Here is a 26835-nt window from a genome sequence, read left to right on the forward strand (position 1 = left end):
TTTGAAAGGATATTAAAGTCAGAAAAGCATGTGCTTGGATTTTTCTATTGATATAAAAACACCATTTTCCTCCTAAGTCAATATTATTCTAAAACTGACACCAAGAATCTTACACTTTTTTTCACTGGAAAACGATACACAAATGGACATAGTCAAAGGTAGATTTAAACTTCATCTGGAGAAACATCTTAAAAACAGAACACAAAATTGAAAGGTAGATTCTATTTTTTAGACAGAGAAATATTAACGCGTAATTTCACATGGCCATGAAAAACATCCTCCTTCACCCTTTGGGGCCTAGTTATGGGCTTGTAATGATCAAAGCAAGAAGAAGGGTTTACTTCTATCATAGCTTCATAAATTCCTCCTGACACCAGCTCATTGCACTAACGTGACCACACACATTCCATCCCATCCAGTCAAGTGTAGCATTCTTCTTTCTATTCAAGCATTCTCAAGGTTTAATTAAAGCAGCCAGCTATCTAATAATTACTTCCCCCGTCCATCTAACCAGTTCCTTATTGTCTCCCTTTGAATTGATTTCTGACTACAGCCCCAGCCTACGCTAAGGTTTAGGAAGTGTGGGGAGAGACTTAATGCAGAAGTCATTTCTCCCTTCCTCTCATTTAATTAAAATGGATTGTCTGAAAAAGTTTTAAGGCTGGTTTTAACGTGCACGAGTGTTTAGACAATTTTTTAAATGCCTACTTGTAAAAGTTGAAGGCTGTCATTTCAATGGAGAGCACTTGTTTTCTGCTCTCCCATCCATCCCATACTCAGTAGTCAGTTTAATTTTCCTCAAGTACGCTGCTGACAATGTCACTTTCCCCCTTCAGAGCCCTTTAGTGACTCTCCACCAAGCACTATCTATAGCCTAAATTCACAGGCTTTAACAAGCTGGCTCTCTCCTAGCTGTGTGGCTTCATGAGTCCCATGCCTCCATGTCGCACAGAGCCAAGATGTTCTTCTCTGTAATGTTTGTTCATTCTCATTCATGTCTCATGCTGTACTTCTGGCCGAAAGACTTCCTCATCTGGAGTCTCCTTTTCTCCAGACTCCGCATATTTATAACACATTCTGCATATTCTCCAAAGTCCAATTCAATGCCATTGCTTCCTTGAAGTTTTCCCAGGTCTTTCCATTACAAAGTCATTTCTTCTTTTTAAACATCCTGGCAGCTATTTCCGTATTGTTCTGATGGTACTTGTGGTTTTCTACATTGTATAATACTTACTGATAAATTATATATGTATGTGTGTCACAGAAGACAAAAAAGCTCCTTGTAAACAGAAACCATGTCTGTTTGATCATGCAATCTAACACAGTGCTTCTTTTCCCAGGAAAGGTACTCTATAAACGTTTGGGGAAATATGTGAACAAATAAATGAATGAATAACAAAGGAATTAATAGCTGCTAAGGATTCATCAATTCTGTTCATCCTTTACAGCAGCCCCTAAAGACAGATCAAATCACGTCTTCATGCAATACGAGGGGAAAAAAAAGAGTGAAGCAGTTTAAGGATGCCAAAATTATCAACTAAGAACAAAATAGGAACTAGCCAAGTAAAACCTTAACAGAAGTTTAAAAAAAAAAAGACATTTGGGAAGTTTATTTCTTTATAATACTCAGTCTCCGTTCATGCCAAATTTCACTAGATAATACTATTCACATTTATATATTGCCTCTTGGAATGTGCAAATGAGCAATTCTTCCAATAAGAAATGCTAATTCATTACATTTATACTTCATATCTCTCATTCATCTGGAAGGGCTGGGAACAAATCCAATTTTGTACCTTGCTTTTAAAGATTCAATGTCTAGCATATACTTGATAAGCAGAACACAAAAATTTTGAGCTGAGTGTGCCTGAAACTATTCTCTAGGCCTCTTCTGACAACCTACTCAGCCAAGATGAGAACCTCCATCTTCTGTCTCCTACATGAATAGGTGACCAGCTGTGGCCCTGGTCTCCCTGGTCACCGCTCCTGATGCAATCTTTAATACTACTGCAGAGCCTTCTTCCTCCTGAGGTGAGGCCACCGATATGAGAGCTTGCACATGGTGTTATTTTTGTCAATGCACAGAAGCAATTTATTGCAGGTAATTTCCTCTCTCTTGTCCAAGGACTGTACGTCTTAGAGGGATTCATGAATCACAAGACTTTTTCACGCTTCAGTGAAATGAAGCTCTTCTCTTTGGTCATCAGAAAGGAGGCCTGGCTCACAGAAGTTCTTTAGGGTGAAGCCCGAGACAAGAACTAGACTGCTCTAGAGGCTTCCTGTAGTCTCTAGCCTCTGTCGAAGTCATTTTCATGTTTAGAATCTACCATTCCTTCTTTGGACACTGACATCACTTTGTCTTTCTTCCTATCACCTAGCCCCTGCAATGAACTCCAATCTCCTCTCAAAAAAAATTAAGCCAACCCCAAAAATCCAGACTAGAAAGCCAAAGATTCGAGAGAAGTGTGGAAGGATGATGAGGGCTACCAGCAGTCACTCACGGCACAAGGATTACATCTCAGAAGCTCTGTCCTCAGCCACGCTAGTCTGGCTGGTTCTGACAGAATGGGAAGAAACGAGACCAGGTCAAGACAAGGAAGCAGAAACAGATGTTGTCAACATTGCACACTGTCCTCTGAGCTGGAGAACATGATGCTATTTTTCTTTTCCAGATGTCCTGCTATCTGGAAGTCTCAGTGTGTATGCTTTTGTTCTCAAGGTTTACAAGAAACTCCAAACTCAGCGGTCTGCTGTGTCTAACTCCACTCTCAAATGCTCTAGTCTCATGTTGCTTGTCTGTCATCATTATTAGCACCCCCTTGGGAAGATGCTATTATTGGAAGTAATTTCACATTCTGACACTGCAGGAAGCTAGTACAAGTTGTAGCTACTTCAGATCTCTGTGAAGAGCCCTGTGCACTGGTAACTTTTAGTCCACTAGAAATATATTTATTTAAGAAATACTCATATATATGCTGAGGGAAGGAAGAGTGCCATAAAAAGACATGTATCTCTTTTGTCCTCAACAATCCTCCAGAGTAGAACTAGGAAAAATAGATTTGTTGTAGAGTCAACAACCAACGTTTTAAGCCAGTGTGGGGGGACATTTTTGGTTTGACTTTAAAAAAAGAAAACGAGGTATTCTATTTTTAATCAGAAATTAACAAGTCAACAGTACTACATATAAAAGAAAATCTTAGCAACAAAAAGAAGAGATACTGAGAAATAATAATAATCTATCCTTCGGAGAATTCTGTTTTACTGTCCACAGAAACTAAAGTCTGTGCTTTTTAACAGAAACCCAAGAGTCTGTTGACAATGGGAAAGGACATGTCTTTGTAAAACGCCCATGGTAATCAAACATCAAGGAAAGGTGGTATGTGTAACACAGGAAACTTAATTTTTCCTTAGTATTTTGAAGATCAAAAGAATATCTCTATTCCACCAATGAGACACCCCTCAGTCTTCTACTTCCCCACTGGGGGAACCAAGCAAATTCCTTGGTTTCTCATGTCATTACCACAGGCTGAAATGATGTAACAATAACAGCAAACAGGGGTGTCCCCCTGTGCCAACTCTCTAATCAGTTTCAAAGTATGTTTTGTTGGTTCTCATTGACGCCATTCAAAGGAACTGGTCACTCGTGGTCTCAAAAGTTTTACAACAAATTGTGTGATTAAATTCCTTAAACACGTCTGTCCATTACTAATCCTCTTTTGCCAACATCCCTTTCAGAGAAAAATTGCAGCGCTCCATGGTGCCTGATTTATATTTCATTTTGAGAACAGGAAGTAAAGGGATTAAAGTTAAGGATTAAAACACTTACTCTTTACTGCATTTTTTTCTCCTCCCAAATGGCTTCCTGGTTGCCATGGCTACTGTTCACTGGTCCTTAGCCCTGAATGCACGTCTCTTTGCATTAATAAAATTATTTTAAATGAGACTTCATGGAAAACAATAGGGAAAGCAGCTTTAAGTTCAATTGCTCTTAAAAGAAGGTAGGATTTTAAAAAAAATCTTTTTTCTTCATCCTTTTATTGGTATCCTCAAGAGTGAAACTTGAACTGAAAGACGGCACAGGAACAATCTAAAGATATACAATGCAAAATAGGAATTAGGCAGCAGGGGTAAAAGGAGATTACTCTGAGATAGTGAGCTGGCCCTTAGCTTACAAACCAGTGTTTGTAGGAAGATTAAGGGTCCCTGGGAATTTCTCAAATGTTGCAACACCACAGAACATTTTAAAGGCAAAAATGCACGTAAATGCAGTGTTGCAATTCCACATTGCAAATACCAGCCAGGAAATGAAAAACTGAGGCTTTCACCACCACAAAGTTAACTTAACCATATCAATGTAAATATCACTACTTTGTATCCAAGTCATTGTTCATGGTGGCAGCATCTGCATAAGTGTACGGCCAAAGAGGCAACAGCCATGAACAGCGTGTGCTGTCAGGGCTGAAGATGCCTGCATATGCAGTGCACACAGCTGATGCTGAGTTGGGTGTCGAAAAGGAAGGGTGACATTGACAAGTGAGCAAACATAACTGCATTTGAGTTGTTCCTTTAAAAACACTCCCCTGGCATTCATTTTAGAATATACAGCCTACATTCCTTTAAAAAGCCAAGGAAAACTAAGGAGATGGAATAGTAAAACCTCATTTTAAGATCTATTCTTACAGTCCAATGGCAGGCCAGGCTCCAGAACAAATTGTGGAAGGACTTCTAAAATACCACCTCATTCATTTTTTTTTCAGTGCTCCCCAATGCTTGGTTTTTCTCTGCCTTGACACCCAGTGGTTTCAAACTATTCCTTTATCCCACAGAGACTCTATTGAAACTACCTCTCCAGGTTCAAGTATACTCATCATTTCTCACTTCTGATCCCATATCCCCATTAAAATCATCTTCCTTGCATAATATCCACAGAGGACAGACAGATGCTACTTGATAGATATATTAATGGGAGTCGAGGCACTGTTGCATTGCTTTTGCCATACAACAAAACAAAATTATATAGGGATCTTCTGGAGATAATCCCATAACTGGAAAGAATGATTGCTATGGTGGTGATTCTAAGCATTGTATCAGGCTAGGGGTATGGGTAATTTTAGGTATGGGTGAGCAATTCCAAAATCAAATCATGAGATCACTGATGCTACTCATGGGCAGGACTATAGAATCTGAAACAGACATGGATGGAAATGATCAAGTTATATACAGACCAAGAAGGTTTAGAATCATGTCTTTCAAACATCCATGTTCCTTCTTTCCTGGCTTCCATCTTTTCTTTTGAAAACCACTTTTATTTTGGGATGATCCTGAAGATTTAGGGCCATTCCAGAGCAGGCTGGGGTTACTGTTTGGCTGTTCTTTCACATTTGCAACCAAGATAAAGCAACAAGAACCTACTATTGAGAGGCAGTGCTCCAGAGGTCTCTCAAGTTTCTCCATGTCTTGGGAGCAGAGGCACTGACTGCCTTTCTGGACTGTCTTTTTGTGGTTTCTTTGAGGAATATTAGCCCTAAGCTAACATCTGTTGCCAATCCTCCTCTTTTTGCTGAGGAAGATTGGCCCTGAGCTAATATCTGTGCCCATCCTCCTCTATTTTATACATGGGATGGCTGCTACAGCATGACTTGATAAGTTGTGCATAGGTCTGTGCTGGGATCCGAACCGGCGAATCCTGGGCCACTAAAGCGGAGTGCACGAACCCAACCACTACACCACCGGGCTGGTCCCTGGACTATCTTTTTAAGGACGTTTCTATATCAAATACCTTTGGAAAACTGTCTGGGATAGTATCTTCCTCCTGAGCAAAGGGCAGGCATTTTAAGGAAGGTTCTCAAAGGCATGGGAGCCCGTAGGGGCAGAGTCTCAGTCAAGGGCCCTGCCACCATTTTCTAACAGAAGGCCACTTTAGAGCTTCTGGGAATGATCCTCATGCCAAGAACTCCTTGACAAGTTATGAAATTTCCCATTTTGGAAAATTAGACAGCCCATAGTAAGAAAGGTAGAGTCCAAGAAGACAGGATATGGAGTCAGAAAAACTGAGCTGGAGTACGGTTCTATTACTGACTTAGTGTGCTTTGTAAAGTCACTTAGCTTCTCTGAACCTCAGGTCTTTGATCTCTAAAACGAACTTACAATAATAACTGTAATACTAACCTTGCAGAATTGTTGTGAAGATTAAAGAGGTAAACAGGCATGAAAAATGCCCAGTAAACTGTGCTACACAGGTATTTGGTGGTTATTATTGTTCTTCCCATTTCGTTTAAACTCTTATTTCATAAGGGAAGAGAATAAAAATAGGTAATTGCACACATTATGTTATTACTGGATGTTTTAAAGGCCAATTCACCCCTTCTTGCTGTCACTGATGGTTGAAGAGATGTAAGTGGTACTAAGTTTGTGACTGTTCTGCTGTGTTGAAGTCTCCGATTAATTTCAAGCTTCATATGCTGCAGGAAGAGAGGGCTCATAACTGGGATAGAGACGGGAGGTGGGGAGAGGATTATGAAGCATTATGTTCCTCTGCTCATTTCTGCCATGATTTTAGGGCACCCTAATGTGTGTGAGTTTTTATGACCTGAAAATTGGAAAACTTGTTCTTGACGTCTTTTTCCATATAAAAGAACAAGATTATTAAAAAAAAAAAAAAAAAGGAGCAGGGGAGTGAATCATCCTTGACTGCTATTTTGAGTACACAGAAATGAAATCTGATTTCTGTATTTGCTTATGTACAGATGAGGAAATGTCAAGGATGTCCTCTGCACTATCATCTCAAAATGCAATTTCTATTCAAAGTCCACAGTGGGTAAATATTATCCAGATTCCTACAGCTGGTGCTTGTGCGCTAGGGCTAGCCCAAAGTACTATTGTGAAATGGAGTTCTCGTCTGTCATGATCTTGCCACCTCTTTACTTATGTTTTCCCTCTTCAGTCTCCTTTTTCAGAGCCCAGTGCTGTCCGTGCAAATACTGAGTGAGGAAAACTCCTTATGGCAGTGAGTTTTCCTATATATTACTGAGTAAAAAGAATCAAAACAAAGGGGCCCCATAATATGTTTATATATATAATAGAAAAATATATGGAAAGATATGCACCAGTGTTAAGCCATTGCAATAAAGAATATCTCAACTCTGCTACTACCTGGCGTCTGTATGTCCTGTGAGTGAGAGTGCCAAACAGGAAATGTTAGAGACATGACTGCTGGAGGTAGAGAGTGGGAGAGGGGTACAAAGCCTAGCACAGGGGAGAAGATCGAAAGACAGCCCACTTAGCAAGTCAGGAAACTCAAGGTTCTAAGCCTCCACAAACTCTGCTACAAAAACACTTGTAAATATGATTATAAAAGTACACTTTGAGAAAGTGCAAAGAGATAAGGTCCAGAAAGTAGAGAAAGAGAGATCCATACCTCAAATTTCAACAAGGCGAAAAAGACAAAGCCTAGAAATGCAACTGATGACCAGAACACTTAAACTTCATGCTTGGAAAGATTCTAGAGAGAATCACAGGTTGGTGAGCAGGTCAGAAGGAAGGAAGTCAATAGGAGCCAGGATAGAGTTATTGAGAACAACCAGAGAATCCTCATTTCCTTTTTCTTTTTTGAGGAAGATTAGCCCTGAGCTAACTACTGCCAGCCCTCCTCTTTTTGCTGAGGAAGCCCGGCCCTGAGCTAACATCCATGCCCATCTTCCTCTACTTTATATGTGGGACGCCTACCACAGCATGGCATGCCAAGTGGTGCCATGTCTGCACCTGGGATCCGAACCGGCAAACCCTGGGCTGCCGAGAAGCGGAATGTGCGAACTTAACCTCTGCGCCACCGGGCAGGCCCCTCATTTCCTTTTCAGGTACCATGAAGTGAAAGCCACACATATAATGAGCCTAGAATTCAACAAGATATTTAGCAGTCTCTCATGATAGCGTTTTGGACAAGACTGAGAAACCCAGAACTGATGACAGTCCAGCTGGATGCAGTCATAATTGGATGAACCACTGTATCTAAAGAATATTGATTAATGGAAATATGCCAACCTAACTAATTGCCTTGTCTCCTTTCACCCTAAATCCCTAATTCATCCCCGACATTACCACCATAATTTTCTTTCTAAATCATAGGTCTGACCACAGACTATGTTTAAACATCATAGAATGGCTTACATGGCCCTTTAGCACCAGTTCACTTGTCAACCTTTTCAACCTCAATGCTTGTCTCAATAGCCATTAAATGAGACTGTTGGTCTCATGTGACCCTAGCTGAAACTGTATCCTATGGCAAGAACAAAAAAGAAAGCATAGAGAGGAATGCAATCCATATGCTAAAAATTCTGGAAGCTGGGTAATCAGAAAAAATTGTAGGGAACTAGGGATATTAATGCAGAAGTTCTACATAGATCAGTGAGGCATTATGGGAAAGAAGAAGCGTCTTTGGAAGATAGTACTAGAACCCATGTGTAGTTGTTCCAGGAAGGTAGGTATTTGACTCAATAATATAAAGAATATTTGGACATATTAGACTTAATAAATAACAAAAAAAGGGATTGTCTTAGAAGCTGGAAAGCTTAAGATTTCTTGAAGAGGCTTTATGAATATCTTCTGGGAGTTTCTAAATGTGAGTCCCCATACTGGGCTGCAGGGAGGATGAGGTGACATTTAAGGACTCATAATCCCGATGGATTGCAGCTGTGCCTACAACTGGCCCCGTGAAGTGGCAGTATAGCAAGCACCCATGCCAAAAAGCTGCTCAGGAAAAACATGTTTCTATTCTAATTAGAAGAACAGCTGTACTGAGGCATTTACTATCGGTAGTCCTTTAACAGTTAACTCAGGAGTTAGTCCCTACTCAACAAACAGTGGAAACAGTGAGCATTTAAGATGTCACATGACACCATGCTAGAGTTTATAAAGAGGGCTCTGGATTGCCTAGTGAGAGAATAATCTTTTGCCAAAACGTTTTGTGGAATGCCAAGATTGCAAACAGTATGTCAAGACTTAACAAACAGCTTTGCATTAGGCAGTATTAACTAATTCTGGCACACTTTCTGTAGGTCTTTCGTCTTGTAGGAAAACAGCATACCACCTTTTGGCATCATACTTGGCTCCCTTTCTGCTTCTAAATTTTCTCACTTCTCAGAAACAAACTAAAGAAAGTAGAAGTAGTAATAAAAAATTCATCTTCACTCTAAAGGCCAAAAGAATAAAATAAGATAATGTATACAAAATGACTCTGAAATGTTAAAGCATTAAATGTAGGCAAAGTAAGACCCTTTCTTTATTATCACTATTACCACGATCACTATTAGAACATCCAAATCACAGAGACTGGATTCCACTTGATCAACAACTCAAGTGGAGCCTTGCAGAAGGCTCAAAGACCTATATGTCAAGTTCTCCCAACTTCTCAAGCAAGAATCCAACTAAACCAGCTGGGGCAGGAAAAGTCTCTTCTCCTCTTAGAAAATTCTTGTTATTATCTGACTTTCACCTCTCTACCCGACTAAGTAAAGCCAGTTCCCTCAGCAGAAATGGAAGATGGCAAGCCATTTTCCTCTATATTGTAATACCTTCTAATAACAACTCCCACCCCCGTGGCCCCAGCTACCTCCTCCAAGGATTGAACTCTGTCTACACGCAGGACTGCAACAAACTGTGTTTTCTCACTAATAGCTACGACAAACCTAAAGGATTGCTGTTACTATCTTGATTTCACAAATGAGAGCCTGAAGTTTAGACACATTAAATAATTCATCCAAGGTTATATTACTAAGACTGGTGATGTACGGATTTGAATTTAGGTCCATGACTCAGACATCCACATGCAGAAGAAACAAGCAGATAACTCACACAAGAGGAAATAAAATAATAAATAATTATAATAAGGAAATAATGAGAAGTCTTCTGTCAATTTAGAAAAGGCAAATTCAGGAAACAACCAAGGTCTAAAATGGGCACAAAAGTACAACTTCAGCATAAATCTGTACCCATCCATCTCTCATTCACACAACAATATCTGTGGGAGGACTGACAAAAGGCAAGGATTTCCAACCCAAAGACGTGAATTCTCTGGATGAAAATGGATGTTAGGATGGTCAGCTTGTCCAGTCGAGATTTTAAAACACATAAATGTGACTATAAATGTGTTTCTTGTGTGAGGAAAAAACAAAGTGGATATATAAACCATTTTCAGTTCTGATATGATCTCAGTTTCCATTAATTGTTTTTAAATGGCTAAAATTTCTCTGAGGGGAAAATAAATTAACAGAGGAATCTGGAGTAGAGAAAACTAACTTACTAAAATTTCAACAACCACTTGTCTTCTCTCTTAGAAACCCTTAATAGACACCATGATGTAATTCTAGTAGTAACAGCTAACCTTTATTGGGCATGCATAACATGTCGGGCACCATGCTAAGTGTTTTACTATCATTATTTCACTTAATATGATATAAACACACCATATTAACAAACATTATATGATATAAACTTATGACAAAAATGACTGATTTAAAAGTTAATATAATAATATTTTGGTAAACTTGTATGATTCTGTAAATTCTCTGATATATAATGTAAAATATATGTTTGAAAACTATCCACTTATTTGCTTAAGTATAATCCTCTTACTCTCTTGGCACAATGTCTTTAAATTGGTTGGCATGAATATATTTGCTTTGAACAGTCAATGGTATAATGACAGGGAACGGGAACGGGTATATCCAATAACTAATTTCCTTCTATTTTCCTAGTGAATAATCAATTTGCACTAATATAAATTACACTTTGAGGTTCATCATGCCCCATTTTCACATGGCTAGTGTCACCTTCAAATAAAGTAACTTGAGTTAAATTTTAACATAATGGATTTTAGTTTGTGGTTGTGATGGTTAGTTTTATGTGTCCACTTGGCTAGCCTCTAGTCCCCAGTGAGGCAATAAAACACTAATATAGGTATTGCTGTGAAGATATTTTTTATATGTGATTAACATGTACAATCAGTTGATGTTTAAGTAAAGGACATTATCCTTGATAATCTGGCTGGGCCTGATCCAATCAGTTGAAAGGCCTTCAGAGCAGAACTGAGGTTTCCCTGAGGAAGGAAACATTCCGCCTGTGGACTGCTCATCCAATCCCGAAGCTGGGAACTCTAGCACCATCTTGTCTCTTCCCTTCCCCTCACCCCTGGCATTCAATCCATCACCACTTCCTGCCTACTCATTTTCATCCTGACTGCCACTACCCTCAGGCAGGTCTCCATTAAATCCTGGAAAAGTGCACACTGTCCTAACTGGTGCAATTGCTTCTAGTCTATCTCCACTCTGCATTTCAATTCACCATTTATACAATCAGCCCACCACTTGTCAAAATCCAGCTTTGACATCTCTGATTGCTTCAAGAGAAAGGAGCAGATCTTACCATTTCTGTACACCCAAGAACTTAGCAAAATATGAGACACACAGTAAATGTCAGGTAAGTAGAAGTCAATCCTACAGGACATCAGAAGCACAGACTCTTCTTACTGGGGATAAGTCTTTTGGGCATTTTAACTAAAGCCACGTGAAACAGTCACGAGGAGTCCTGCATTTCTTATGGCTCAGTGTCATTTTTTTTTAAACAGTTTTATTGAGGTATAATTGACATACAAAGAACTGCATATATTTAATGTATACAATTTGATGAGTTTGAATATATGCAAACACTCATGAAACTATTACCACAATCAAGGTAATAGACATATACAACACCTCCCAGAGTTTCCTTGTGTCCTGTTGTGGGTTTGTCTTTTTTTTTTTTTTGGTCATCAGAGGGTCTTAATTTAGGAGAGTCAGTGAAATCTCTGGAGCCTGGCTTTCCCTAGAAAAATACATTTTGCATATAATTTCTGAGATTTTATGAGCTTCCTAAAACCCATCCTGCCATGGACCCGCCTTATGGTCCATGGACCCCAAGTTAATAACCCCTGAATAGAACCAAACATCACAGGTTCAAGTTTGATTTTAATTCCTTCTGGTTTGGGTGCCAGCTTCATTTCCCTCATTTGAATCTTTTTTGCACTATGCTCCAAGTGTCCATATGACCCAGAAGGACTGGCTATAGTAATCAGTGAAAGATAACTCCACCCACAAGAATATTTGGTTCTCAGGAGGAAAATATTTCCAAGGACACTGTTGTTCTGTTGTCAGTCACAATCCACTGCCCTGGGTTGCAGATATGTGATATAACAAAGCTTTCTACTGAAATAGCTACCCTTTCACCTCTGAGGCTCTGTGTTTGCCTTTCAAGGTAGCTGTGAAGATTGGGAAATGGAAAAACCAGGGGAATGTAACTTAAGCTAAGTCACGAAGCAATTCATGGCACTGCTTAAAAGCAGCCCATACCTCATGACATCCAATCCAAACGCTGCTCTAAGACACAGCCACCTGCCCAGTATCCACCATGAAAAGTTTTTATATTTGGCTTATCCAAGCTCTATGTGAAGTCACCCTGAAAATAATTCTTCATGGCGCAGAGCCAAGAGAAGAACAAATGGGAAAATATTGCCCATGGCTATCAAAGACAAAGCTCAACTGAAGCTGAAAAGGGAAGACAAGAGAGAACTAGAAGAGGGAGCAGTAATTGCACGAGGGACGTGAGTTCTTTAGAAGTGGAGATGAAGAGCAAAAGCCCGAGAAGGGCCATGGTGAGCTGTGTCATGATATTTTAGGACATTATATTTAGGCAGCACAGAATCTGAGCTAAATGCTTTTATTCCAAAATCGTTTTCATCAAAAATCTAAAAAATCTAATAAGAGAAAGGGAATGAGAAGCTTAGAAGGCTTCTGTCTGTCAATCAATCAAAAAAGCAATTATCTAGGAACTATTTCCGAAGGTAGCTGTGCTAGGCACTGTACAGCCTGAATTGCTCATTAAAGCACCTGTCATAGGGTCCTCATCCTTTACATAGTTGGCCAGAGCTGAACCAAACACCCTTATTTTTTTGTTCCAATTAAGAATTTTCAGGGGGAATAGAAATAAAACTACTTTGCCATGTATGACAAAGTATTAAATAATATGTAATCAAGAACAAGATAAAAACTCGTAGATCTCCCTATTGCTTTAACAATAGAATCTAAGACCTCCCTCGTTAAGAATCTCTATCATTTGCGAAGGAACCCCCAGATACCATGTTTCAGAAGCATTCTCTGTGCAACTCTATCACAGCATTTCTCCTACTGTACTGAAAGCATGTGTCTCCATGTGCCTCTTGTTGGAATGTAATCTTCAGGAGGGCGAGTTCAGGTCTCACTTGTTCCTAAATTCTCAAGACTGGTGCAGGGCCTCACCTGTGCTACCTGAGCTGATTCCTCAGTGAATCACAGATGCTGACCATCTGAGTCTTTTTTTTTAGGTGGGAGGCATGAGCTCTGTGTTTCACTGTCCAGCATACAGTCCCTTTAATGCCACTGCAGTGGAGGCCAGGCTTCAGGAAAGTGCAATTACCATAAGCTAAGAAGATCCTGACATCGATTGTGTTCTTAGTAGTACTAGGTCTTTTAAAAAAAGCTGAAACAGGAAGATACAGTATTTTGATTTAAGTCATGCTTTTAAAAATTTTGCAGCTAATACATTTCTCTCATTTCTAAAGTGGTCATTTGAATGTGTTCCTGACCAACTCACCTTAATAGGTGCCCCCTGCACTCTCCCTATCAACTCCCTTACTGTTTCCTTGCTTGCATTTACATTACTTACTTTCTGTTGATCTCTTTACTGTCATTGGGCTTCATCAAGACAATGTGGCTCTATGAGGACAGAGAACATGTATGTCTTATACACACTTGCATCTATGGTTCTAAACACAGTGCCTGGCACACAGTAAGTGCTTAAGAAATATTTGCTAAATGGAATAAATGAAATTATTTGAGATTGTATTTCTCAAATAATTTACTAGAAAAGTAGTTTGATGAGATTCTCTAGAGGAACAAGTAATTTTGAGCAATGCTTAATGTTATCTTGGAATATTGTATATCCAAGACTCTGAGACCTCTTGCAAGAAGCAAACAATTGAATATTATTTAGCTCAGCATTTCCCAAATACATATGACAACAAAAAACCTTTCAAAGCTAATATCTAATAACATCCTGTGGAATGTGTTCCAAAGAACACACTTTGGAAAACACTGCTTAAGAGCTAACAAAGACATCGGGTCACTAGGCCTGGAGATGCTAGTATTTATTTTTCTGTATTTACAAAACTGAAGACAACTTTTCTGAACTCTCCAGAAAGAAACAGAAGCCTTTACTTCCAATTGCTTACTCTCATGGACAACTGCCCCTACTACTCCTTCCCACCCCCAAATGTGAATTCTCAATTCCTTTTTAATAGCTCTAATCACCATGTAGTATCAAAATGCTCTCGGAAGCATAGCTGGCATCACTGGGTCTAATTAAAATGGAAGCCTCCATGCAACTGGTTTCAACTCCAAATCAGTACTATTGGAACAGAGTTAAATTTAAGATGATTTGTTTTTATCATGTAAATTTAATTATTAATTAGCATCACTATTTTGAACCAAAATTATTTGTCTTACAAAAGGATATCCAGGACTTTCTTGAAACCTTCAACTTCAAAGTTACCTTCACCTGAGGCATCAGGATATTCAGGCAGGACAGTATGTCTCATCATCATTTTGAGATGTGATGTAAGTAATTTGTCACCAACAATTGTTAAAGTACAGAAGTTAGTAATTGACTCCCTTTAAAAAAACATAGTGCCATTTTAATGTCATCCCCTTGGCAGCATCATTCTTACTCAAATTCCAACGATTTCTTAACTGTGAGAGGAGGGGCGTGGGCTACTTCATCTTGAAATGATATGTCCGTGATATGTGCCTATCATTGACATGCCATTAGGAGTTGGAATGATTTTTAATTTATTCCTGAGGAAAGAAAGAAGGGAGGAAGAAAGGAAGGAAGAGAAAAAATGAAAGAGGACTGTCAAAATCTAGGAGGACGTCTGATCGTGTCCCCAACTATTGGATGCCATCCTCCATGTAGATGATGACAGAAAACAACTAATACAAAAGCAAGCCTCACTAGCTCTTCTAATACATGCTTCCATTTAGTGGAAAATATATTAAGATTTTATCTTAAAATATTTTAAGATTCCAACAACTGCATAAAGCAAGGTGAGCCACATGGTACTTAATGAAATTGTTTAAAGTTTTGAGCATGTATGGGGTAGTGGTGGCTCTGAACAGATTCCAAAGAATTGCCAGTTCTACATGAGGAGAGTTGCATTAAATAAGCTGCTCTATTTTGGCCAAAAAGCTATACAGAGCTGTTCTGTAAGTAGGAAATATAAACACATGATACATTCACACACATTTCAAATGCCATGCTTGGTTTATAACAGCTTGTGTTCAGGTCCCAAAAGTGAAAGTCATCAACCATGGTGGGTCAAAGGTGAATGTTTAACAAACACTTAACAAATCACACCCAAAGTTTGGAATCTTTGTGGAAGTGTGAAATGGACGTAAGATTCATGTCATCTCTAACTTTTGGCCCAGCATTCGTTGCATTCACTTTAAAAAGTCCATTTTGACCAACAACCCAATTAAAAAAATGGGCAAAAGATGTGAACGGAGATTTCTCCAAAGAAGATATATGGATGGGCAACAGGTACATGAAAACATGTTCAACAGCATTAACCATAAGGCAAAGGCAAATCAAATCTACAATGAGATATCACCTCACTCCGGTCAGAATGGCTATAATCAACAAGACAGGAAACAACAAGTGTTGGAAAGGATGTGGGGAGAAGGGAATCCTCGTACACTCCTGGTGGGAGTGCAAACTGGTGCAGCCACTATGGAAAACAGTATGGAGATTCCTCAAAAAATTAAGACTAGATCTACCATATGATCCAGATATTCCACTGCTGGGTATTTATCCAAAGAACTTGAAAGCACAAATGCATAAAGACACATGCACCTCTAAGTTCACTGCAGCATTATTCACAATGGCCAAGACTTGGAAGCAACCTAGGTGCCCATCAGGGGACGAATGGAAAAAGAAGACGTGGTTTATATATACAATGGAATACTACTCAGTCTTAAGAAAGGATGAAATCCAGCCATTTGTGACAACATGGATAGACCTTGAGGGAATTATGCTAAGTGAAATAAGTCAGAGGGAGAAAGTCAAATACTGCATGATCTCACTCATAAGTATAAGATAAAAACAACAACAAACAACACATAGCAATAGAGATTGGATTGATGGTTACCAGAGGGGAAGGGGGAGGGAGTAAGGGGAAAGGGGTTATTAGGCACACATGTGTGGTAATGGATTTGTAATTAGTCTTTGCTTGGTGAACATGATGTGATCTACACAGAATTTGAAATATAATGTACATCTGAAAGTTATATAATGTTATAATCCAATGTTACTGCTATAAAAACAAAAATTAAAAATTCAAAAAAACCCCTCCTGCTTATGGCACTTCTAAGGTGAAAATGAAAAATTCTGATAAAACTCACAGCCTTGTGGAAAATTTCAGGTGACTTATTGCCTTAGTTTTCTGTTATTTCACTACTCACTATCAGACAGAATTGAAGGACAGATTTTGCCTTTCCTCTGCGAGCTATATTCTCTTCTCACTGGAGACCATAGCTGGCGACTTGAGTATTTTGCTACTCATTTATCTGTGTAGCCTTCTATTTAATGGACTCAAGATCTGGAAAGCGCATTCAATAGATGAAGTCCATACATCAGCTGATGGGATGTGTGGGCGTGCGTGCATTAGGCAAAGAGAAAAGTTACTCTCTGCATGCAATGAGCCGAATTATCCCTATTCCTTTGAAGAAGAGTCTTTTCTTCTTTTTCTTCTTCTTCTTTCTTTTCAGAGCTTGAATAATATTTAGCTGAGATTTCAGGTTCCTGGTTTTCAGTGGGATCCAACAGATGTGGGAAAGGGCCACATGCCCATGGCCAGGGCATCACTTACATATCTCTTCTTGTCCTGATAAAACATTTGCATCATGGCTGAGGGTGCCTTGTCACTGGCCCTGATTTCAGAGAGGGCCTCATGAAACTGGCCATGTTAAGACCAAAATAATGTCATTTAGTGTCTAGGAGGAGGTTAAAAAGAGGATTAGAGGCAGGCAGGCAGGCAGGGTATATTAAACGTGTCCATGACTAACAGGGTGTGACAGAAAAGGGTTTTATTCTTTTCAACAAAACAATTCCCTAGGGCTGGGACTATTACTCCACTGTGCCTTTATCACCTTGGAATTTTTATGGTTATTTTTGATGAATTCACATTTTTGTAAAGGCTTTTTTGAAAAGATGCCAGTTTTCAATTTTTAATTAAAGTCGTAAATAATCTTAATTCTGCCTTAAAAGGTTTATTGTTTCTTACTTTTTTTTATTATTGCTGCCAGGAAATATTTCAAATACCAAGCCCTGATGTGAGTTAGCAATTAGAGTCTCTCCAAGGTCTAGTAACAACATTGTGCCCATGTAAATATTACATACTAGTATACTGGTGCAAGGTTTGAAAATGTGGATTCACTGATTTCAGGTTTATTGATACTGCTTCTCCTGGGAGTGACATTTCCTCTTTTTATTGGATGGAGCAACTTTCATCATTTAATTTCCACAAATTAATCCATCACAGATTCATGAAAGATTTTTAAAATCTTCAGAGTAAAAAGATGGGTTAAAATTTGGAAAGTAAACACAGTAAAAGTGTCACTATGGGCTGGACAATGAAAGTCAACCAAATCTAGTGCAACCATTTGCAGGAAACAGAGTGCACATCAAAAACTAAATCATTGGGGAGACAACACCTCACTTTACATAAGACAAAGTTAAGAGAATACTGCAACATTTCACATTAGATTATAATACTCCTCCTCAAAAGTATATCCTTGTTATCTAGATTGCCTGTTGATGGTTTTCTGCAAATCACCTGTAAGTTTCTATTTTGTAGTCTCAAGGTCTGATTTTCTTTTTTACATTAATGCGCTTCAAGAATCTTTCACATAATCAAAACTACTCTTCTTTTCTTGAGAGGCTGAAACACACCATGTTTGAACAATAGAAACCAATTAATTAACAATTCCTGAAAATATCCCATAATGTTTCCATACCTACTGTCAACCTAGGTTACCTTATGTTGAACATCATATTGTTGCTTATTCATCTAGATATGGGACTTATGTTCTTTCATGTCCATGACAATTTTGAAGGTGCTCTCCCTCATGATAGATTTGCTATTACAGTAAAACCTCACACATTTAGGACAACTTGGAGGTGGAGAAAGGTCAGATTTAGAGGAAAAAACGCTTATCAAGAGAGATTTTTTTTTTTAACCAAACACAACTTTTCACTTCAAGTTTATAAGATATACATAGATAATGACAAAAACCATTAGACAGTCATTCTGCTGAACAGAGTTAATAACATGCAACAATAGTGTGCTATTTTAAAAATATTAAGCATCCTCCTTACAACTTTATTTATATTATTAATTCACTTAGCAGTTCCTTCGCTCTTCTAAAATACAAGAACATAGCCAAGCCATGTTGAATGATCATCTGTTGTCATCTGTTGATAATGATCATCTGTTATCAATTTATTGTTATTCCAATTAAAAAGACAACTATATTTACAGAGAAAAAATTATTTTAACAATTGACTTACAATAGCGGGTTTGTGTACAATTAAGTAAATCTATCAAATCCTTCTAACTGGGCATTTTTCTAACTCTCAGGGAAGAGGTCAAGTCTTTCCATATATGAGCCCTCAACTGGCATTGTGCTAACACCTCTCAAGGAAGAAAAAGTGCAAGTAACAAAAAGACTACACAGCATTTCCTAATGTGAAAGTATTAAATCCCTACAAACCATGAAGGAACACAAGATTCTAGTCAGCTGGAAGCCACGGTGACCTGAGAACCACGGCCATGGGGTTCAATCACTTGAAATAAGCTGACTCTTAAACTTCCCTTAAATTTGCTATGAAGGGCCCTTAGATGAAGCAGGTCCCATCTTAACACAAATGAAATACTCAAAAAGCCAAGGTCAGCTCAACATGTTTTCTGCCTCAGTCAGGAGAGACTTCTTGGTCCAAAAATTTACAGACTCAATTATCAGGATATGCCTTAAACGGTAGTAAGCTCCTCCTTTCTCGAGGTCTTGAAGCACAGCATGGCCAGCCACTTGCTGGAGACCTTATGAGGTCAGGAGAGCAAGTCAGGTGGGTTGGTTGGTTGTTATTTAACATTTCTTCCAAGTCTGAGATACTGTGATTTCTATGAACTCGAAAGATGCATTAATCCCTCATTGATGTCAAAGTAATTCCTTTCTCAGATTTTCATACACAATACCTATTAAGAAACGTGTTTCATAGCATTGGAGATTGGACTGGTGGTTGCCTTTGGGGAAGGGGGGAGGGGGGAGGGCAAAAGGGGTGATTAGGCTCACATGTGAGGGGATGGAGTATAATTAGTGTTCGGGTGGTGAACATGATGTAATGTATACAGAATTTGAAATATGATGTACATCCGAAAAAAATAAAAATTAAAAAAAAACCTGAAAAAAAAAGAAACGTGTTTTTTCTAAGCTTAAAGGGAGAAAAGCTCTATGCTTACTTGCTCATCCTAGAGATTCACCTACCTTCTTCATCAGAGCTAAAACGATTTTAGCCAACTGATATTTTAAGAAAAGGCACTTACCTCCAGAAAGAGTTTTTGTTGTGCTGTTTTTCCCAATTCAATTTTCTTTAGTTATCTGGACTTAATTTCCATAAAAGCCTTTTTCTACTTTCCAGTTTAGGTGACTTTCACTAATTTTCTCTGATTCTTATTATACAAGCCCTTCCCAGAAATTCATATAGGGTTTATCAGCTATGCAAACCATAGCCTTGCTATTGCTTCATGGAAGACTTCTCTCCTCAAAGAGTCTAAAATATATTACATCTTGAGAAGTACAAGAATTTCCAATGCCCCGTAGAAGCTCCCAGTACTGCAAGAGCAATTTAAATGTGCTTTTTCTGGCTGGATAAATCCTTTTTCAAAATTACCTTTTTCCTCGCTTGTTGATCTTTGGAAGAATGTGCCTTCACATGCTTTCTTAGGGAACTTGGGTCTGTGTAGCGTTTGGTGCATCCTGGAATTTGACAAGCATAAGGTTTCTAAATAAGAAAGAAAGAAAGAAACAGCTGTGGTTAAATCATAAAGGCAACTGGGGAAGGTTTACTCAAAGACTACTGACTTCAGAGCGTGAACTATTACCAACTGACTGATGTGAAATGCTGGGTAATATTCATGCATTTTAATTAGAAATCCCAGTAAGTTTGCATCAAGGCAAAGAGGGGAATAAAATTCCAAGAAACAAAGAAATGGCCTATCTTTGATGGTTTTTAAGAGACTGCTATAAAGTGCACTCTTACCACGAAATCTCGCAGCAATTTTAATGTGGAAATTATTAATAAGCATCTCCAGTCATACTTACAGTTCTGTTCCCCTGAAAACACTCTTTGGTACTGTCAGAAACTAGGAAACACATATTCTTTAAGAGTTCAGGTATAAAGAAACTGTAGAAAAGTCCAGGAAAGACTGGGAATGTTTCAGAAGAACCTTGATTCAGAAAGAGAGAGGGAGAGAATTAAAAGAGAAAATCAGTGGAAAGTGAGTAAGAGACAGAAGGTTTCAAACAACAGACACATGAAAAATCAGCCAGAGAAACATTAATACTATTAGTTGTAGAGGAGTCTTGGTGCTAACCCTGGGTTATGTGAATAAGCCCTTGGCTGAGTACGATGAGAACTCAAGTTTTGGCCGCTCCAATTCCCCCATGCTCCTGAAAGATGTGAGGGGTGGAGCCGAAAGCTGAGGCTAGAAACTTTTTATTTTTGTATCCCTGGTGATGGGTACACAATAATTAGGAATGAATGAATGAATGAGAGCACTACACATCGATTCACATTTTAGCACCTATTCCTATTATAACAACAAAATTCATAGCAAGGGTTTGAGAGTATGGCTTTTAAGCTGTGAAATAAATCAAAACCTTCTGCTTGTTCTAAGAACTGAAAAAAAAAATCATGAGATTAACTGTGTTTATAAGATGTATTAACATCACTCATCTACTTAATATTTCAACAGGTAGATATCAGAGCTATGTCTATGTGAGGTGAAATGTAAGGAAGAGAACTGAAACTCTGTCTCTAAAAGAGAATTTTTGTTTTAGAAACTTGCTTATTGACACCCCCCAAAAAAATTCAGATTTTTTTTCCTACTGTTTATATTTTGTTCCTGTTTTCATGTGCATGCTTGTCATTTTGTGGGCCAAGATGTAAGTGGATTCTATTATTTGCCCCTCTGGAAGCTATGTTATGATTCGTGCTTTTTTTTGGCCATTTTTTATTCCAAGAACAAGGTAAAGTCATGAATATATACAGTAATTCAGTTAGAAACTCCCATATTGAATTGTAAGTTTGATTATGTGATGTTTTTGTTCATTGACTGATTGACTGAATCACTCAACAGCTCTTACGCTTCCGTAATGTGCTGGGCACTGTGTTACATATTAGGGACATAACAATGAACAATGGATGAACTAGGCTCTCAATATCTCACAGTTTTTGCAAAACACTGAGCCAATTATAGGCTGAAGTCACTTACCAATGAGTTTCCATTGGGTAACCAAAGGTTTTCTTTAACCTGGGAATCTTTACTGGGTGCACACAGCTTTCTTGTCCTGGTCTTCTCTTTCCTGCCTTGGCTTTGGGGGAGCAACTAGCCAATATCTTTATTGGCAGTCATCTTGTGACCATATAAGCTCACGTTTTAAGCATCAGGGGAGATGTTGCATATAAAAAAAATCTTTGGGAATATTAACATGTTATATAAATTGATGCCTTTATTATTACCATGGTTGCTATTATTTGGGTTGGAAAGATAAGAAATGGATCATGTCTTTTTTTTTGAGGAAGATTAGCTCTGAGGTAATCCTCCGTTTTTGCTGAGGAAGACTGGCCCTGAGCTAACATCCATGCCCATCTTCCTCTATTTTATATGTGGGACGCCTGACACAGCATGGTTTGATTAGTGGTGCATAGGCCTGTGCCCGGGATCCCAGCCAGTGACCCAGGGCCGCTGAAGCAGAATATGCGAACCTAACCACTATGCAACCAGGTCATCCCCTGGATAATGTCATTTTGTATTTGTTTTTGAGATGTTCCTGAAGAAAGCTTGAATACTCACCATTCCTCCTTGCTGGCCTTCACTCCCCTGCTGTCAGCCACCTGGGACTGGTATGCCAAAATAGCAGTGTCAGGGGCTGGGCTCAGTAGTACTGGTGTACTGGCCATTTTATCTCAGATTACCTAAGCTTTAAATGGCATGTCACACTTCATCAAACTCTATTTCTCATTATTTTCCATTTGTACAGTAAAACTATTTCTCCTGTTTAGATATTAAGATGCAAATAGAGAAATGAATTAATAAAACTTTTCAGAATTAGAATTATGAACTCAGTAATCTTTATGGGAAAACCATTTTCCTATAAGTAAAGAAACATTTAGTTGAAGAAAGATAATTTATCCAAAATTCTGACAGCATTAGCAATAAGGAGTGCTTAATAAAGGGAATGGGGACCTAAATTTAAATAATAAATTCTTCAAGCAACTACAGTTTGCTTTTTAAAGCAAGTGTTTAATTTCTATATGATTTTAAAAGAGCTTAATAAAAATTTAAACAGGAGGTAGTTTGGATCTTAAAGAGAAAAAGACAGTTTTAAAAGATTTAATAAAGAATAATTTAAAAAAAAATAGCTGAGTTTTAAAAGCTACTGTATTGAACTGAATCATGAAATTATCACCTTAGGTAGCTTTCCTCAAAAATTTTAAAAAGGGATATATTTTTTTAACTTCCCAAATGATTTTAGAAAATGTTCTTAGTTTGATTAGCTAAAATAAGCTCCAAGCAAAGAAGGGTATTGTAGAACCATAACACTTAGCCTCACAATAGTTCTTTCAAACTACAGATAACTAGCTAGAGTAGAAGCAATTTCTCAAGACAATCTTGTCTCATGAATGTTCATTCTTCCATGATAAAGTTTAATGACAAATTGGAAAATTTATTGGATTCTACCAAGACCATTTTAGACATACAAAATAGGGCATTTTAACATAATTTATTCTTTTTTCCTACTTCTACCTTTAAAAAATACAGCTATTCAGCAAATTTATTCATTTAATATTCTATTCTATTGGTCCTAAAATCACTGAATTCAATTCAGTTAGAGCAGAAAGGGTCCATCTTATGCCCATATTATTCTAATTATATTTCAGATATTTACTAGGCAAACCATCACATTTATGTATATTAGGAGATAATTCTATTTAGAAAGGTTATGTGACACATAGCTAAAACGACTTCTATCAATATGACTAATAGAGACTAATATAAAATTTAATCAATATGTCAACTATAACATCAGAAGAATCTTAAATATGTATGAGAAGGCGTATAGAAATAGCAGTATCTTTTCAAAATTCAAACTCTGGTGTAGTTTAACAATAGACATCAGACTGTTAACACTGAAAAAGTACTGTCATGAATACATTATTTGCAAGAACGTGAAATAAGAGATCTGTGATGTGTATAATACATTTATCCTGATGGCTTTGTTAAGCGAAGTGAAATTACATACAGGCTACCTGGCCTCATGTAAGGAAAATGGCATCAAAATCTGAGAAATGCAAAGGAGGACAATCACCATAATTGAGAAAATAAAAGAATATAAAAGGCATTTGCAAATGAGCAAAATGTTGCAGCACTAAGAGAGTTAAGGTGTAATAATGAAAATCAATTGTTCTCATAGGGTTTATGTCAATGGATGTGTGGCTGTTAACACATAGGAAGCGTGATGAAACTGAACCCCGGGGAAAGATTTGCTGATTTTTTTAGATCGCCTGAAGCTTAAAATACTAGCTGGTTTCTAAAGCAAAAGGCCCCATTCACTCTCAAAAACCTTGCCAGACTCAAAGTTCTTATGTCAAGAAGAAAATCACCAGGGTAAGAAAAAAAAATGCTTCCTATTTCTAGCAATAGCATATATTATCTATTTTAGTGTATCATGATATTTGAATACTTATTTTAATGCCCAATCTCTAGGTCTCATTCTCAGTACTAAAATCTTCTATGTGACGGCCCCTGAACTGCCTCTGCTTGATACACAGAGGTAACCAAGGAACCCCTTTGTCCCAGGCAGTTTTAATATTTAGGATAACTTGTGACTACAGAAAAATGAAGAAAGAGCCAAACAGGGCCCCTTCTGGCCCTTTCCCAGGTTCCACTGCTGCCTTTGGCATTGTCCCTATAGCCTACAGACCATAAAGCAAACACCTTCACCATCCCACTATCAAACGGGCACTTCCTCAGGCCAGGGCTTCCGGCTGGAAGTTGGAAAGCTCCTGCCATTCTTACAGTGTCCAGATGTGTCCTCTGGTGCTTGGCGCGGTCACTGGAGTTGCTGAATGCCTTCTGGCAGCCCGGATGCTGGCACAAATACGGCTTTTCGCCCGTGTGGCTCCGCAAGTGAATCTTGAGATTTTCGAGCCTTGAAAAGGCCTTCTTGCAACCTTCAAACTGCAGAAAGAAAACAATTTTGGGTTGTTGAGAAGGACCTTGAATATTTAGATCTGGGAGACAGGGAAAAAAAAAGTCCTTAGTTCGTACTTGGCCTAAAACAAAAAAATAAAATGAAATCCAAACAGTAACAAATATTACTTCTAAAAATATCCATATGTTTATGTGAACTGCATTTTTCCACTGAATATACATGCCACTTTCCATACCAGATTTGGGTCCCAAACTGATTTCTGTGATTACTTATGTCAGAGAAAATTTGCTGTGAGCCATCTGGCTCAGTTAATAAAAATACAGTAATGCGTGTCTTAAAGATTTATTAAAAAATTAACACACTTTTCCATTTCCAAATTGGTCTAAATTGAAGGAACCAGGAAGGCAGAAACTTTTTACAACTAATAAACTAACAAGAAAAATCAGAGTGAGGTATGAAAAAAAAAGGTGAATTGACGATCCAAGAGCTCGAGATGAAAAAGATGTGTGTGCACTGAATCATTATGATTATGAACTTCCCTAACAACATTTTACGTGGTTTTTCAACTCCCAAAAAAGTGATCTTGTTAACATATAGAGTGATGCTAAGCCTAACGAGATAAAGTTTTTAAGATGCTTTTAAGAAGGTTTTGGAAGACAATTTATTTAATGCTAAATCATTTTCCAAATAAAGTGGTAGTTTTATTTATTTTTATTTTTTTAAAGAAATTTTGTTACCTAGTTCATGAAGACAAGAATTGAAGGAGAAAGGCTGAAGATTTCAAGAAATGCTTCATTAATTTGTCAATATTTATTGACGGTAATATTTACTTAATGTCTTCTGTGGACAAAATATCAGCTACTATTAGCAGGTCAAAGTAACCCCAATCCTTGAAGTGACAATCTAATAAAGAAAATGTGTTAGAGAAAGCCTATAAATGAAGCATAAATGTGAGATGGGCATTTATCCTTTAACTCTCTCTTTGGTGCTAAGCCCCAGAATATTTATGTCACTTTGACAGTTTTAATCCTATTTGAATTCCCACGGCAAGAGAAATTTAGAAACATAGAAAAACTAACCAGAACAAAGCAAAACATGTTTAAAGCAATTAGGAAACCTCACCTCTTAGAGAGGAATGTGTGTGTGGCGGTTTGGGGGGGGGGGGGGGGACACAGAATATAAGTAAAGAAGGTAAATTTAAGATGTTTTCCATTCAGAATTAGTAGGTATAACAACTTCACTGCAAAAAAATTTATAAAATTCTTTGGCTCTCCTGCTTATTACAATAGATGATGGAGTACATTGTTCATGAAGGGATTATCCAGAGCTGGCCAGGTTTTCATTATCTGAATTTTCATCTTGAAGTAAAGGATGAACTAAGGAGAAAGAAGAAGCAAACATGTCATAACTCCATCTATTTAAGTTGTCCAGATTTTGCATGCTGGACTATTTTAAGAAATTTATGAAAGTTGCACTTATTTTTGATTGAGAGTTATACATGTTTCACAGACATATGTTGGTTTATTTCAATTTTGATATTTTGCTTAAAATAATTTTGGTGTTTTCCTGATTTCTATTTCACATAAAAATAAATTTAGCCTGAACAGAAGATGATTGCTGACGAAGCCAACTACTTTTTCAACAGAATGAAAGGCATACAATGCTATGTCGCTAGAGGGAGAGAGGAGTTAAGTGGCTTATTTCCACAGGTTTTCAAGTGGGTCTCAAATCTGACAATAAAGGGGCTCAAAGTTAACCTCCAATTCATAGCTAAGAGGCCTCTGCTGATGGAACCTCTGTTTTGAAGGTTCTCTCTGAATGACGATTCAGAGTAAACTACTGGAGCTTAGTTTATTTGACTTGGAATCACCTGGTGGACCACACAGGTCTGAAATGAGCTTGTGGTTTTGGACACACAAGTCTGTAGCCCAGTTCCTAAGAAGGCTCTGTCATAGGGTGGATATAATTCTGGGGCCAGTTCCAGGGGTGCATATCCAGACCTGGGTAGGCACCAGCATACAATCCCTCTACAGTTGCCTCAGATCTTGGTCAGAGAGAAGGCTGCATTGTTTTGACACCAACACGGGAGTGGAGAACCACTTTAGAATAGATTAATGAGGTTTCTGTGAGTACCAGACAGAACCCTGGATCTAGCACCGAGTGATTAGAGGGATCGCAGACATGTCGTAGAGCTAATTCAACCTGTCCACTTGATCAGACA

General features: G+C 38.1%; 1 protein-coding gene across 4 annotated transcripts in view; it reads right to left on the reverse strand.

The window, feature by feature from the left end:
* Positions 1 to 26835, reverse strand: part of GLIS3 (GLIS family zinc finger 3) — a 444743-nt gene that overhangs the window by 78152 nt on the left and 339756 nt on the right. For all 4 annotated transcript variants that reach the window (XM_044756597.2, XM_014827742.3, XM_070495571.1 and 1 more), the window contains 2 exons: positions 24479 to 24640; positions 20068 to 20178 (listed from right to left, as the gene is read on the reverse strand). In XM_044756597.2, coding sequence (XP_044612532.1) covers positions 20068 to 20178; positions 24479 to 24640 — 273 coding nt within the window. The remainder of the gene's footprint in view (positions 1 to 20067; positions 20179 to 24478; positions 24641 to 26835) is intronic.

This window comes from Equus asinus, chromosome 23, assembly GCF_041296235.1.
Source record: "Equus asinus isolate D_3611 breed Donkey chromosome 23, EquAss-T2T_v2, whole genome shotgun sequence".
Classification (NCBI taxonomy): Eukaryota; Metazoa; Chordata; class Mammalia; order Perissodactyla; family Equidae; genus Equus; species Equus asinus.